The following is a 13,305-nucleotide window of genomic DNA, read 5'->3' as shown; positions in this document are numbered from 1 at the left end:
AGCGACGCTAAAATAATCTTGAGAATGTCCACTTACTAAGGCTGAATGAAGTTTATAGACCTGTGCGAGTGAGGATTATGATTTGCAGTTGATGGTTAATTAGGGTTAGGTATCATATTCAGGTTTTTCATCACGAGCTGACATCACCTAAGATGCTTATAACACTATTTAACCAAATGGATGAATGAATTTCGCACCGAAATCCAAGACCTATTACCCTAAATCTGATTGGTTCGTTCATAAATTATAGTCTCACCCAAAAAAAACAAACTAATCCACTTACTTGACTTTGTTTTTGTTGTATTAAATTGAGTACTTTCTCTGTACGATTATAATCTTTAGCACTACTATCTGTAAAAACATAAATTAATGAATTTGGTCTAGATGCTTCCAATGCTAATTCAATGCCAGTTATTGTCATTTCTGGACAGTCACCACCACCTTGAGTATAAACATTATCTAAATATTCATAAAATGTTTTAGTGGATGTTGTCACTTTAGCTGGGCCGACATCTGAAATAAAAAAAGTAATTAGGAATACATAAATAATGAAACATTGAATGAATCAATAATAAAGAAAAGTTGGGGAATATTCATGAAGTCACTTTTATCAGTCAGGGATTTAGGTGAGAGGAATCTTGAAAACTAAGGAGCATTAGATAACTCTCATCATCTATGAGTTTAGAGATTGTAGACATTGTTATACTTTATTAAAATCACGAACCGATTCAAGTTAGACAACCATCGGAAACCTGGAAAGACTGGATTATCATTTCGTTAAGAAGTTGAAGATCCATACTGTTAAGGAGACTCACACTAGAGTGAAACAGCTGTCATGTTTTAGTTTGAGAATTCTCTAGCAATGCTTATTCACAATCTTATTTAATGCTTGAGCTCAATAACTTCTGATATCATAGTAAGCATGGTATCTTTAGATTACTAAGTTGAAATCCAGTAGTTTATATTTTTAACTTTAACCAGAATCTATCTTTACAATTGAACAATTCCTACAAATCTTCTATTTTGACAATTATCCAAAAATAATAGATACTTAGTAGAAGCAAAGATGGATAGTGGCTAGCAGTGGAATTCAGGACGCGTGTTTCGTCCTATTTGGGACTCGTCAGCTGGATGTACTTGAATCTCAGAGTTGATGTTCACTCTAGGACTCGAACCCAGTGCCTTTCACTTCAAACGCGAACACGTGTTAGTTGATGCTTCTTATTATAGCGTACCTACAGTCTTGAGGAAACTGATGTTCCTCACGAGATTTGAACCCGCGTCAAAATCTTTCCAGTCTCAGACTTTATCACTTGGAATTGTCTACCATTAAACGATTAACCAACGTGAAAATTTCGATCCTATGACAGGTCAGCTAAACTCTGAATAGGTTAGCGGTAATGTCTTAGAATGTGTAGCTTAATAAAGGATATTCAAATCCTATGATTAGCAACATTTCCTCCAAGATCTTTGGTACATCATGACGATTTCCAACCCCAACAAAACATATATCTCACTGTTTACATCCAACTACCTAGTATCTAAAATATCAATAAGAATGATGACGTAATTACCTGATTACAATCGCTAATTTGATATTTAGAAATTTTCATAAGATCATTAATCATATTGTAGTGTGATCTACTTATATCCATATAAGTAGTATATGGTGATTGTCAGACATAGAATGTATTTTGGCAGAAGATCGATAAGGAAAGAACCGAAATGAAGCGCAATCGGTAGGAAAATGCATGAATAATGAAATCATAGAAGACGGACTGATATTTGTAGAAGGAACAGTGAAGATTGAGACAATTGGCTGTTAATTTGCAAATTAACTGTTTTACTGTATGGTTATCAGAATTTAGTGAGATAGTCTGTAATTTGTGTCTAAGTACATTCAATTGTCCCCACTCGTGTCCTCGTTTACAACAATAATAATATTGTAAAACTTGTTAGACGAAAGGAAGAATCATAGTTACTAATTAGCTATGTTGTGTACAGTTACCTGTATTTGTATACTAGCTGAAAAAAACTCTACCCACTATGATACAACTTGAGATACTAATTTAATTAAGTAAATGAATCAGCATTTTAAATCATTCAAGTTGCTAATTATTAAATGCCTATAAAGTTGAAAAAAATTCATCGAATACTTGCAGCATAAAGTTAGTAGTATCCTAAGAATTTCAGATCTAGTTTTTTTCTATGTTATTCTAAATTAAAAGTAGAGTGTAATTTGTATGATGGAAATTTAAATGATCTGTGTTTCATAGAAGTGTGAGAACAATTTTAGATATCCGTATATAAAAATCAACTATTTTCGACATAATAACGTGGATGCCGGCTCAGTAGTCTATCGGTTAAGTGCTCTGGCGCGAGACTGGTAGGTCCTGGGTTCGAATCTCTCGAGGTGGGATCGTGGATGCGCACTGCTGAGGAGTCCCACAATAGGACGAAACGGCCGTCCAGTGTTTCGACATTTCCCTTGGTGGTCTAGCTTCAATTGACTCATGCATTCAACTATGAAAATACTAAATCTCCACAAAACCCCTTCTGATAATACTTAATAACAGTAAATATACTCTTTATCCATCAACCTTTTGCCTGTATTTGATCTATTTTAAGTACCTAAAGTCAAACATGACCTCTAGTTAATTATAACCAATTGTTGAAATCCTTTGGAGAATTATTGATCAATAGTGTGAGAGATATTTGAAGGTTGTCGAATTTTACAATGGTCTAAAGACTAAGGAGTATTTGCCGGACTAGAAAGTCCATTATTCCATCCTCGGTGGAGAAGTACTAATAACAAGAGCAAATTCCTATCTATCCCTCTCTGTTTTTCAAAGATTGTCTAAGATGAGTTCATGATTTTAAAAATACAGTTACTAATAGCCAGGAACAACTGAACATATTTCTTGAATTTCTCAAAACTGTACACCCACAAACCTATACATAATCCTTAAGCCTAGTACTTTCAGTTTCAGAAACCTAAGTCCATATTTTCAAATTATAGACTATCAGTAGTGATACTTTCATCAACCCAAATATATTTAAAGTTAATCAGTCACTTTATTTAAACATGACTTCAAAATCCTCACTAGATTCTTAGCTCAAACTAGTAAAAAACAACTCTTCAGTTCTTTCTTATAGTTTCCTAGTTGGTATCTCCATTAAATCAAAACTAATTTCATTGTTTAACAATCCCCTTAAACTACTTAACGCTAGTCTAGTAATTGTAATTGTTAGACATTCGTAGCAATATCTGAAGTTTATTTGTGAAGTATTAAATATCCACAACTGAGTAGTCCTATACTAGAACAAATGAGCTGTCTAGTGCTTCTTGGTCTTTTTTAAGGAACCCTAAATGAAATCAGTTTGTGACGAATACTCTCTAAAAATACACTTATTATTTAAAGTATATTATCCACAAAAAAATATTAAGATGGTGTAGAAGATTTGTAGTTCAGGTGGATGATGTTGATCGAGTTTTGTTCTCTGAGCTGGATGGTTCGGTTGTGGAGCTTTCAACGTTGTTCTGAACGACATGATCAGCAATTCTACCCGAAATTTGTGCATTATTTAGATGTCGATTTATTGGACTGCTAACTTCTAACTGGTGATCGCTCAATATTTATCCTCAGGATTGACGAAGAAGTAAGAAACGGAAGCTTGTTGAAATACTTTGTGATGACAATTCTATATTATACTGAGATTATGATAAATAACAACAGCTGACGAGTCTCACTTGTAAGAAATCTCATATCGTAGATTAAATTGTTATTGATATCATGAATGGGTCAATGTTAGACCACCATTGAAAGGCTGGAATCACTGGACGGCCGTTTCGTCCTATTACGGCACTCCTCAGCAATGCTAATCCACTATCCCTCACTCGCGAGGTTCGAACGCAGGACCTGCCGGTCTCGCGCCAGAGCACTTAACCGAAACGGCTGTCCAGTGCTTCCAGGTTTTACATGGTGGTCTAGCTTCAATTGACTCATGATTTCAACTATGAAAAATACTGAAATCTCCACAAAACCCCTTCTAATTGTACTTTAATATCAAATCATTTAGATTAGTGATGATATGGCAACTTGATCAACAGAACTAGATGATTATTTATTAACCTAATATTGATCGATAATACAGTTACTAACCGCCTTGTTTTTACTTTTGACCTATGACCTGAAATTATCAATCACATGTTCTCCTTTATGTTATATACAACTATGTTGCTATGACAATAATTGTTTAAAACAAAATTGATGTTGTATACAATTATCAGGTTTGTTTTTCTTCTTGACTTTCTTCTTGGTTCCAGTTTTTTTGAAAATAAAGGGGAAAAATACTTCATCTAGGGAAAAATCAAACTATTCTATCCCAATCACCGTAGTAAATAGTACATGCCATTCATACTTTCTTTATGTTTAAGGAAAGAAACAGTTGTTTATTTAGTCTTATATGTTTAGTAATATTGACTAGTTTAAGTAGTATGAAGAAAAAAGACAACAGTAACATACTACTTATTAGTCATCAATAAGGAAAATGTTAAATTCCATTGATGACCTTGGTTTAGTGTATTAAACTGACTAAACAAAATTCACTTAGGATTACTTGTTTGAATCTTCCTATTGATGTTTAAGGACTGTAACTGGTTAGTCTCTTATTGGCCAAATGTGCATACTAAACTTAACCTACAATTTGAAAGTAGCATATGTTAATTGACCAGAAATTTATTATTTCCATTCTATTTGTAATGATTAAACTGTTAGTTGACATGATTCATCTTTAAGGATAAATAATGATGATAGGTTATATGAATACACTGTTTTTAAACAAAAAAATATACGATTCATAGCTCATGTATAAAACAATGTGTGGTTATGTGGACTTAGTAGGTAAATGGATAATGTGATGAAGTTTGAAGTGAATGATACTGGGTTCGAATCCGAGAGTGAATGTCAGCTCTGATATGTAGATAAATCTAGCTAAAAAGTTTCAAACAGAACGTAAAGTGTGTCCTATATTCTATTGCTAGCTACTATTTATCTCTGCTTATAGTGTATAAAATAGTTTATCAGAAGGGGGTTTCGTGGAGATTTTAGTAATTTTATATAGTTGAGATCATGAGTCAATTGAAACTAGACCACCATGAAAAGCCTGGAAGCACTGGACGGCAATTTCGTCCCATTGTGGGACTCCTCAGTAGTTTAGGTTAGATATTAACACCGTTGGATGCGAGCCAGCTCAGTGGTTTATCGGTTAAGTACTCTGGCGTGAGACTGGTAGGCCCTGTGTTTGAATCTCACGAGGCGGGATCGTGGATGTGCAGTGCTGACGAGTCCCAAATAGGACGAAACGCGCATCCAGGATTCCACTGCTAGCCACTATCCATCTTTGCTTATAATGCTTGTGAATTAAGGTTATATCGAGGTAGTCATAGTATGCACATATACCAATAAGAGACTGATCAGTTGCAGTCCTAAACATCAATGTGAAGATTCAAACAAAGAACACTAATTGAATTTATCAATCAATTGTCTCAATCTTGATCATTCCTTCTGCAAATATCAGTCCATAGTCTCCGATTATTATTGTTCATACATTTTCATACCAATTGCGTTCCGTTCCCGTCCTTTCCTTATCGATCTTCTAGTGAAATACATTCTATGCCTGAGCATTGTCATATACTACTTATGTGGATGTGAGCAACCTACACCATAACATCACCATCTCAAATAAACATTCTATTTAATACTTAATTTATTTGAAATTATCATGTCTAACTTATATAATGACACATATCAATGTTTTTCAATAGTCAATAATTGTCATTTATTTTCAATGACAAAATGTTGTTAAGTTTTTTTTAGCTGTTTAAACTCACAAGTGACCTGTTTGAATATCTGGGATACCTATCCCTCTCTATCATCTAGATATTTCAACAAGTTATCCGTTTCCTTGTTTGTTTCAACAGATCATTATGTCAATCAATTGCACAACTTATTCAAGTGCGTTTGTGAAAAGTTCATAACCTTTCGCTGTACAAGTTAAGGAAGAGCACAATCACAACCACTGTGATTGCTGGCAACATACATAAAAGAATGAACATTATTCAGATGTCGATTGTTGAACTGCTAACATCCTACTGGCGATCACTCAATATTTATCGTCAGGATCGATCAAGAAATGAGGAACAGAAACTTGTTAAAATACTTTGCTCTGAGGATTCCAAATTATGCCAAAAATATAGTCTTGAATGAAGCCATAAATACTAATAATAATAACCCTCTATGTTATCTATCTTATATTGGATATACGAATTCTGATACAATCTTCTCTAGTTTCTGTAGAGGATAAACTAAATGGAAAATAAGCCAACAATTATGATGCTTAAGTTTTCCGGTATTTAGCACCATAATAGTGATTTTATGGGCCCCCAAATGCCCTAGTATGGCCGAGAGTGCGGAGAGTCCGCTCTCCCTCTCCAAATGCTCTCACATGGCCACGCGTATAAAGCCTCTGTCAGGGAAGTCCTACTCACTGCCCTCTCGTGACATCACTGTTGTTTACGAAATTGAGAGGATGAAAAGCGAATGTCCGGCGCTTTAATCAGGTCGGCAGACACGGAAAGTCCACCTAGGGGAGTTGGAAAACCCTGATTCTAAACCAAAGTACACATGGGCTCCAGTATCCTGAAGGAACAAATGGCGTATGAACCAACTGTTGGTCACCGGCTACCATGGAACTGCATCTCCTCACGATGCTCCACTGCCTTGTGGACTAGACCTTTAGGTCATAGGCTCCGGGTGTGGCCCCCTAAGAGAACCATCTGCTTCAGTTTGGGCACCTTGGCAGTATCACAGCCCTCACACAAATCAAATGAGATTTGTGTGGAGCATATATATCTGGTGCTTCCTTGTACCAGTATTTATGTATTTAAATAAAATAAAATAAAAAAGTGATTTTATGGAAGTGCACGAGTCGATTTAGTTAACATTCACGATTACTTAGTCAAAACAAAACAATTATGTAGGTTTATTACAATATTTGCTCAAACGATATCCCGTAGATTTCCTCAGAGTACTGAATTTCTCAAATAAGGAAGATAATTAGATACCATATAAATGACTATTTAGCAGTTTGATGTGTGCTGCTGATGTCGATAGATATAAGTACTATGTATCATCAATCCAAAGTGAAATACCTGAGGGTAGAAGGTTAAGAAGATCGAGAAAAGAGAACGAGCACAAAGTATGGTTGATGTAGAAACGAAAGAACAATGAAGTCTAAGACAATTGATCGACAATTTACAAATGAAGTATTTACTGTATAGTACTCAGATTTTACTGAGAAATTCTGTAATTTTTTATACATATGCATTTGATTGTCCTCACTTGTGTTCTCGTTCACTACAGCAGCTCTCACATACACATATAAATTGCTTCAGTCTAAATATGAATAAGCAAGCATTACCATCATGTAAATGTTTACTTTGTCATAAAATGAACAAATATATAGGCAAATTCTTTGTCAAACACCAATGGAGTGAGGTTATGACCCAAAAAATGGCTAAATAATTTTGAACTGAACAATTATAGAAATAAGTTTATGAATCATAAGATTTACATAATCGTTAACATAAGTAGAGAACATATAGTCGTCGATGGTGAAGAAGATTTTTAGCTCAGGTGAATGATTTTGATAGAGTTTTGTTCTCTGACCTAGATGGTTTGCTCATAGAGCTTTCATCGTCCTTCTGAACGACATTATCAACACAAACTTCGGGTAAAAGTGCTGATGATGTCGTTCAGAAGGACGATGAAAGCTCCACGACCAAACCATCCAGCTCAGAGAACAAAACTCCATCAAAAACATATAGTTGTCAATCACTTAAAAAGTAAAAAAAAAACTGAAATGAAATGTATATGACATAATCAGTTATAAATTCATTCATCCATTTTTATATAGTTTAAATCATGAGTCAAGTGAAGCTAGACCACTATGAAAAAAACCTGAAAGCACTGGACGGCCGTTTCGTCCTATCGTGGGACTCCTCAGCAGCGCGCATCCACGATCCCGCCTCACGAGATTCGAACCCAGGATCTATCAGTTTCGCGCGCGAGCACTTAACCGATAGACCACTGAGCTGGACGATATCAGATGGTGTTAATGTCTAACTTCAACCAATCCATTTTTCAATATTGTTTTTGATTAAATTGGAACGTCAAAATATACTTTAGATCATTGAAGACAATCAACAAAACTCCTAATTTGATTTATTGTACAAGATGTATCTACAATCTTAAAGTTGATGATACTCTTGAAAACTTCCCTATGAAATTGAGAAAACCATCTTACCTAGTGTTATGTTAAAAGAGATTGATAATTAGCTAGCCATACCACAACTGAATTCTTGTAGGCTACATAAAAATTCCTTGATATCGGTATAACTGGGTATTAATTAATTTGTTGGTGGGAAAATGCGATGTACTATTCACAAAATAGATTAACAGAAATTAGTTATAACCAACAAATTATAATTTATCAGAAGGGGGTCTTGTGGAGATTTTAGTAATTTAATAGTTGGATTCATGAATCAGTTAAAGCTAGACCACCATAGAAAAGCTGGATGTACTGGGCGGCAGTTTCGTCCTAGTATAGGACTCCTGTGCGAGAACGATAGGTCCTGGGTTCGAATTCCGCGAGCGGGATCGTGTTTGTGCACTGCTGAGGATGAAACAGCAGTCCAATGCTTCCAGGTTTTCCATGATGGTCTAGCTTTAAATGACTCATGAATTCAACTATTAAATTATAATTTATTTAACAGGATCATTATCATATCACCTGATCACTTCTAATTCCATAATCCTACTGAAAATCTTTTTCATAATTATTCAAAAAAATTGAATTGAATGACTGGATAAGTATGATGATTTCCAGCCACATTACACTAACGATGGCATGAATTTTTCTTCTTACTTATCCTCACTAAAGATTAGTCCCTTAACATTGCTAACTGTATACCCCGAAGCAATAGGTAACCCATTCGATATCGATTCCCTAAACTAACAATTAGAATACCAAAAACAAAGATACAAACGGATCAATTTACCGTAATTTACGACTGGTAAGAGATATAGTAACAGTTAGTGAGTGAAATAGAAGCTCTCAATTAGGACAATATAAAAACATTATAGTACAAGTACTTAGTTAATATGGATGGAGAATGCTGGTGAGCGGCCTATGCTCCTCGACGAGGGGTAACAGGCGTAAGTAAGTAAGTAACTTAGTTAACATACAATAAAAAGGTATATATATACTGAATTCCCATAGAATCACCTCCATAGTTTTAGCACATTGAAGATAAAGAAGTTGTGTACAACAGAGACATGTTTAGATTCAGTCATTACTGATAGATGTTGAAATGCCATATATTTAACATATGTAAACAATTTACTTCTCAATCTATTTCATGAAACTCCCGAGAATGATCTTTTATTGTGTTTATTTTTGAACTGGATTCCATGATCGGTACCTGAGTTATGAGTGTTAGGGATTATTTATCATCTTAACGCTTACGAAAATCCATCTAATAGTTTAATCGCTCTTGTTAACCAGGTTATATTTGTCACAGTAATCGCTTCGGATATGACTATCCAAATGAGAATAAAAACCAGTTGATTATCTGATTTTTAAACAACCGATTTTAGACCCCCCTTTAGAATCATTTTTACAAATTCATCTACAAAATTAAACGGATTGTCTGAAAGGAAATCTAAATCAATAAAAGTAACTTATGTAAAGTAGATAACTCTGATTCAGTTCCCCTTTCGAATGTCTTGCATAATTCGCTGTAATTTTCTATGACCACTTGTTTATTAATTTTCTGTTCCCGTTTGACAAGTAGGCAATTAACTTTTACAATTCTAGTAGTTGATTCCATGAGTAGATTTAAGTTAGACTACCACTGAAAACCCGGCAACACTAGATGGCCATTTCGTTCCAGTATGGGGTTCCTCAGCAGTGTGCATCCACAATCCCTCATGGGGGACTCAAAGTCAGGACCTTCGGTCTTGTGAGCGAATTCTCAACCTTTAGACCATTGAGTCTGTATCTAACGGTTTTAATGTCTAACTTCAATCGAATCATAACCTTGTGCAACCCTTCATCTATTGTCTAAAGTGAAAAACTGTCTCCACCTGACACAGATTGAACTCTACTGATCACGGCTTCTCAATAGAACTCCAGGAAATTATTTCACTGAACTATTTATAATTATTACTGTATTAAATTTTGGTAACAAGCATAACGCAGTCAGGATTCAATCACCATATTACAAACATCCATTTAATGCTTTCTATGTTATCAGTTCATATTATTAATTCTTTTATTTTAGTGTTTTCATATCATAGAAAAAGATGTAATCAACAATCTAAATCAGGCCCCAGTGATATGATTAAATGAAAACTTTAAGTTATAACAATAAACAAGTCTGATTTTCTTATATAGCACATTATATGAAAAGGTTATAAATGACTAGTGTGTAAATCCTTATTGACTTCATAGAATTTGGTGTTTACATGTAGGTGTTTGTAATAAACAACTAGATATGTTAAATTCACTTGGTGTTGTTTACTTGTATCTTCTCATTGTTATTTAGGACTGCAATTGATCAGTCTCTTGTTGGCATATATGCATCCTGTGCGGACTGTCTCGATATTGCCTAAAGTCACAAGCTTTATGAACATCAACTCTGTAATGCATCCAGCTGACGAGTCCTAAATAGGATGAAACGCGCGTCCTAGATTTCACTGTCAGCCACTGTCAATCTTTGCTCAACTAGATAAGATTTTTGTGTAATATAAATAGTGAGATATATATACCTAAGAAAAATGTAGTAGTTTGAAAATATATACACTACTTAACAAATATAGATAGTGGCTAGCAGTGGAATCCAAGAAGCGCGTTTCTTCCTATTGGGAACTCTTCGGTCCTAAATAGGACGAAACGCGCGTCCTGGATTCCACTGATAGCCATTATCCATTTTTGCTTATAAAGCTTGTGACTTAAGGCAGTGTCGAAGCAGTTCGCACAGGATGCTTATATGCCAACAAGAGACTGATCAATTGCAGTCCTAAACAATAATGGGAAGATACAAGTAAACAACACCAAGTGAATACTTATCAAATAGTTTTTCAGGAAAAATTAGAATTCTGCTGAATCGTAGGAAATACGGTAATAAAACATTTATATTCATTTTGTATTGGTTGTTTGAATCTTTCCATTAATGTTTAGGACTGAAATTGATCAGTCTCTTATTGGTATATGTTCATCCTGTGAGAATTGCGGTCTTAAACATTGATGGGAAGATTCAAATCAACAGTACAAAATGAATTTAAACTTCATCCCATTTCACAAGCTAGTGGTTATCTGGACTCCGTAGACAAGTGGATGATGTAATGATATTTAAAGCGAACAGTACTAGGTTTGAATTCCAGAGTGCACATCAACTCTAAGATGCATATACATCCAGCTGGCGAGTCCCGAATAGGACGAAATACGATGTTGAATTCGATTGTTAATCATCATCCATTTTTCCATACAAAACATTTATATGGCATAAGAATTTTATATTCATAGCAAATCCCTAGATGCTATTAATATTTCAACACATTAGGATGATGTAATCCAGCACCCTAATTGGCTAAGCATAAACTATAATTATAAAATGGTCGTGGAAGACATCGTCATTTTGAAGGTGAATTTCATTCCTGTGGTTTCTATTTCATAATAATCATCTTTCATTATGAAAAAATATACCTTTGGAAATCCCAATCTACTACCCAATAGTATTATGGTCGCAAACTTACTCATTAATATCGTTAGCTAAATCTGATTTTTGTCCATCTCATTGTTGATTACTGAATAGTAGAGTTTTTTGAAAACAATGATTATCATTCTATTTTGAATAATACCCAGAAGTAGTGAAAACCGAACGTGTATTTAATATCCTGTTTAAATAAACCTATGATATATTTGAAGTGTTAGACATTTGATTCCACAAGGCAAGCCCTAACTTAGAATCCGGAAGGGAAGCGGAAATGAGGAAGGCCAAAAAAGCAGATATGAAAAGGATGAATAACAACTGAGAAGAACTAGAAAGCATGACCCAACACAGGGTTGGATGGAGAATGGTGATGATCGGCCTATGCTCCTCCACGAGGGGTAACAGGTGTAAGTAAGTATATAAATATATAAAGTGTAACACTATCCTGGAACCCATGTACATCATTGTTTTGGAATGAGGGTTTTCCAACTCACCTAGGTGGATCCTTCATATCCATCAACCTGATTAAAGCACCAGTCATTTACTTTTCATTCCCTCACTTTCGTAAACAACACTAATACCATGAGAAGGTAGTACATAGGACTTTCCTGGGACAGTGGCCGTATACTCGTGGTCATGTGAGAACATTTCGAGACGGAGAGTTAACTCTCTCTACCTTCACCCATACAAAGGCATTTAGTATCACAATGATTAACAATTTCTATAGAAGAAAAATTTCAAAAATAAACTTACCTGGATCATGTACTTTAACTAAAACAAAATCTTTAATATAATTTGTTTCACCACGTTGTAAATGTCTTTGTAATATACGTCTTGAACCAATTTTCACTTGTTTTAAATCATTACCCATTGAACCAGTTGAATCAAATACAATAGCTAATGATATAGCTGATATTGGTATTGTATCTTGTATATTTAATAATGTTAAATTAATTGGTTTCTCTGGGATATTCATTAAATTTGGTTTTAATAGATCATAATTGATTGATTTATAATTAATCTGATTTGGATCAAGATCATGATCAGGATCAGGATCATAATAATATTGATCATTATTATTATTATTATTATTATTATCATTATCATTAATTGATTGTTGGCATGATATAATAACATTTTGATTCAAATAATAATATATTATCATAAAAATAAATCCAAATTTAATTAAATATTGATAATATCGATAATCAATAATCATTGTGAATGATGATTATTATTTTTTTTAAAATTTGAATTCAATTTAAATTTTCGCGCGTTTTTTTGTTTGAAAAAAACACAAAAATTTTGAATTTTTAAAAAATTATAGATACATATTATTATTCATTGAATCGTTATTAGTAGGTTGAAAAATGAAATGAAAGATTTTATTTAAATGGAGTATTTAAGAGGTAATTGGAGATTTATAACCAATCTTCACTTCTTTATTTATTTATATAATCAGTAACTCC

General features: G+C 34.1%; 1 protein-coding gene across 1 annotated transcript in view; it reads right to left on the bottom strand.

The window, feature by feature from the left end:
* The window catches only part of Smp_163920 (putative titin), a gene marked incomplete at its 5' end in the record, with an annotated part of 168,880 nt that extends 156,068 nt beyond the window's left edge, over nucleotides 1-12,812 (bottom strand). Inside the window, 2 exons of the mRNA XM_018790295.1 lie at nucleotides 284-513; nucleotides 12,590-12,812. Of these exons, the coding sequence (XP_018655653.1) occupies nucleotides 284-513; nucleotides 12,590-12,812 (453 nt within the window). The remainder of the gene's footprint in view (nucleotides 1-283; nucleotides 514-12,589) is intronic.
* Between the last annotated feature and the right edge of the window lie 493 nt (nucleotides 12,813-13,305).

Source organism: Schistosoma mansoni, chromosome W (genome assembly GCF_000237925.1).
Source record: "Schistosoma mansoni strain Puerto Rico chromosome W, complete genome".
Taxonomy (NCBI): domain Eukaryota; kingdom Metazoa; phylum Platyhelminthes; class Trematoda; order Strigeidida; family Schistosomatidae; genus Schistosoma; species Schistosoma mansoni.
This window is presented reverse-complemented; position numbering and strand designations above follow the sequence as displayed.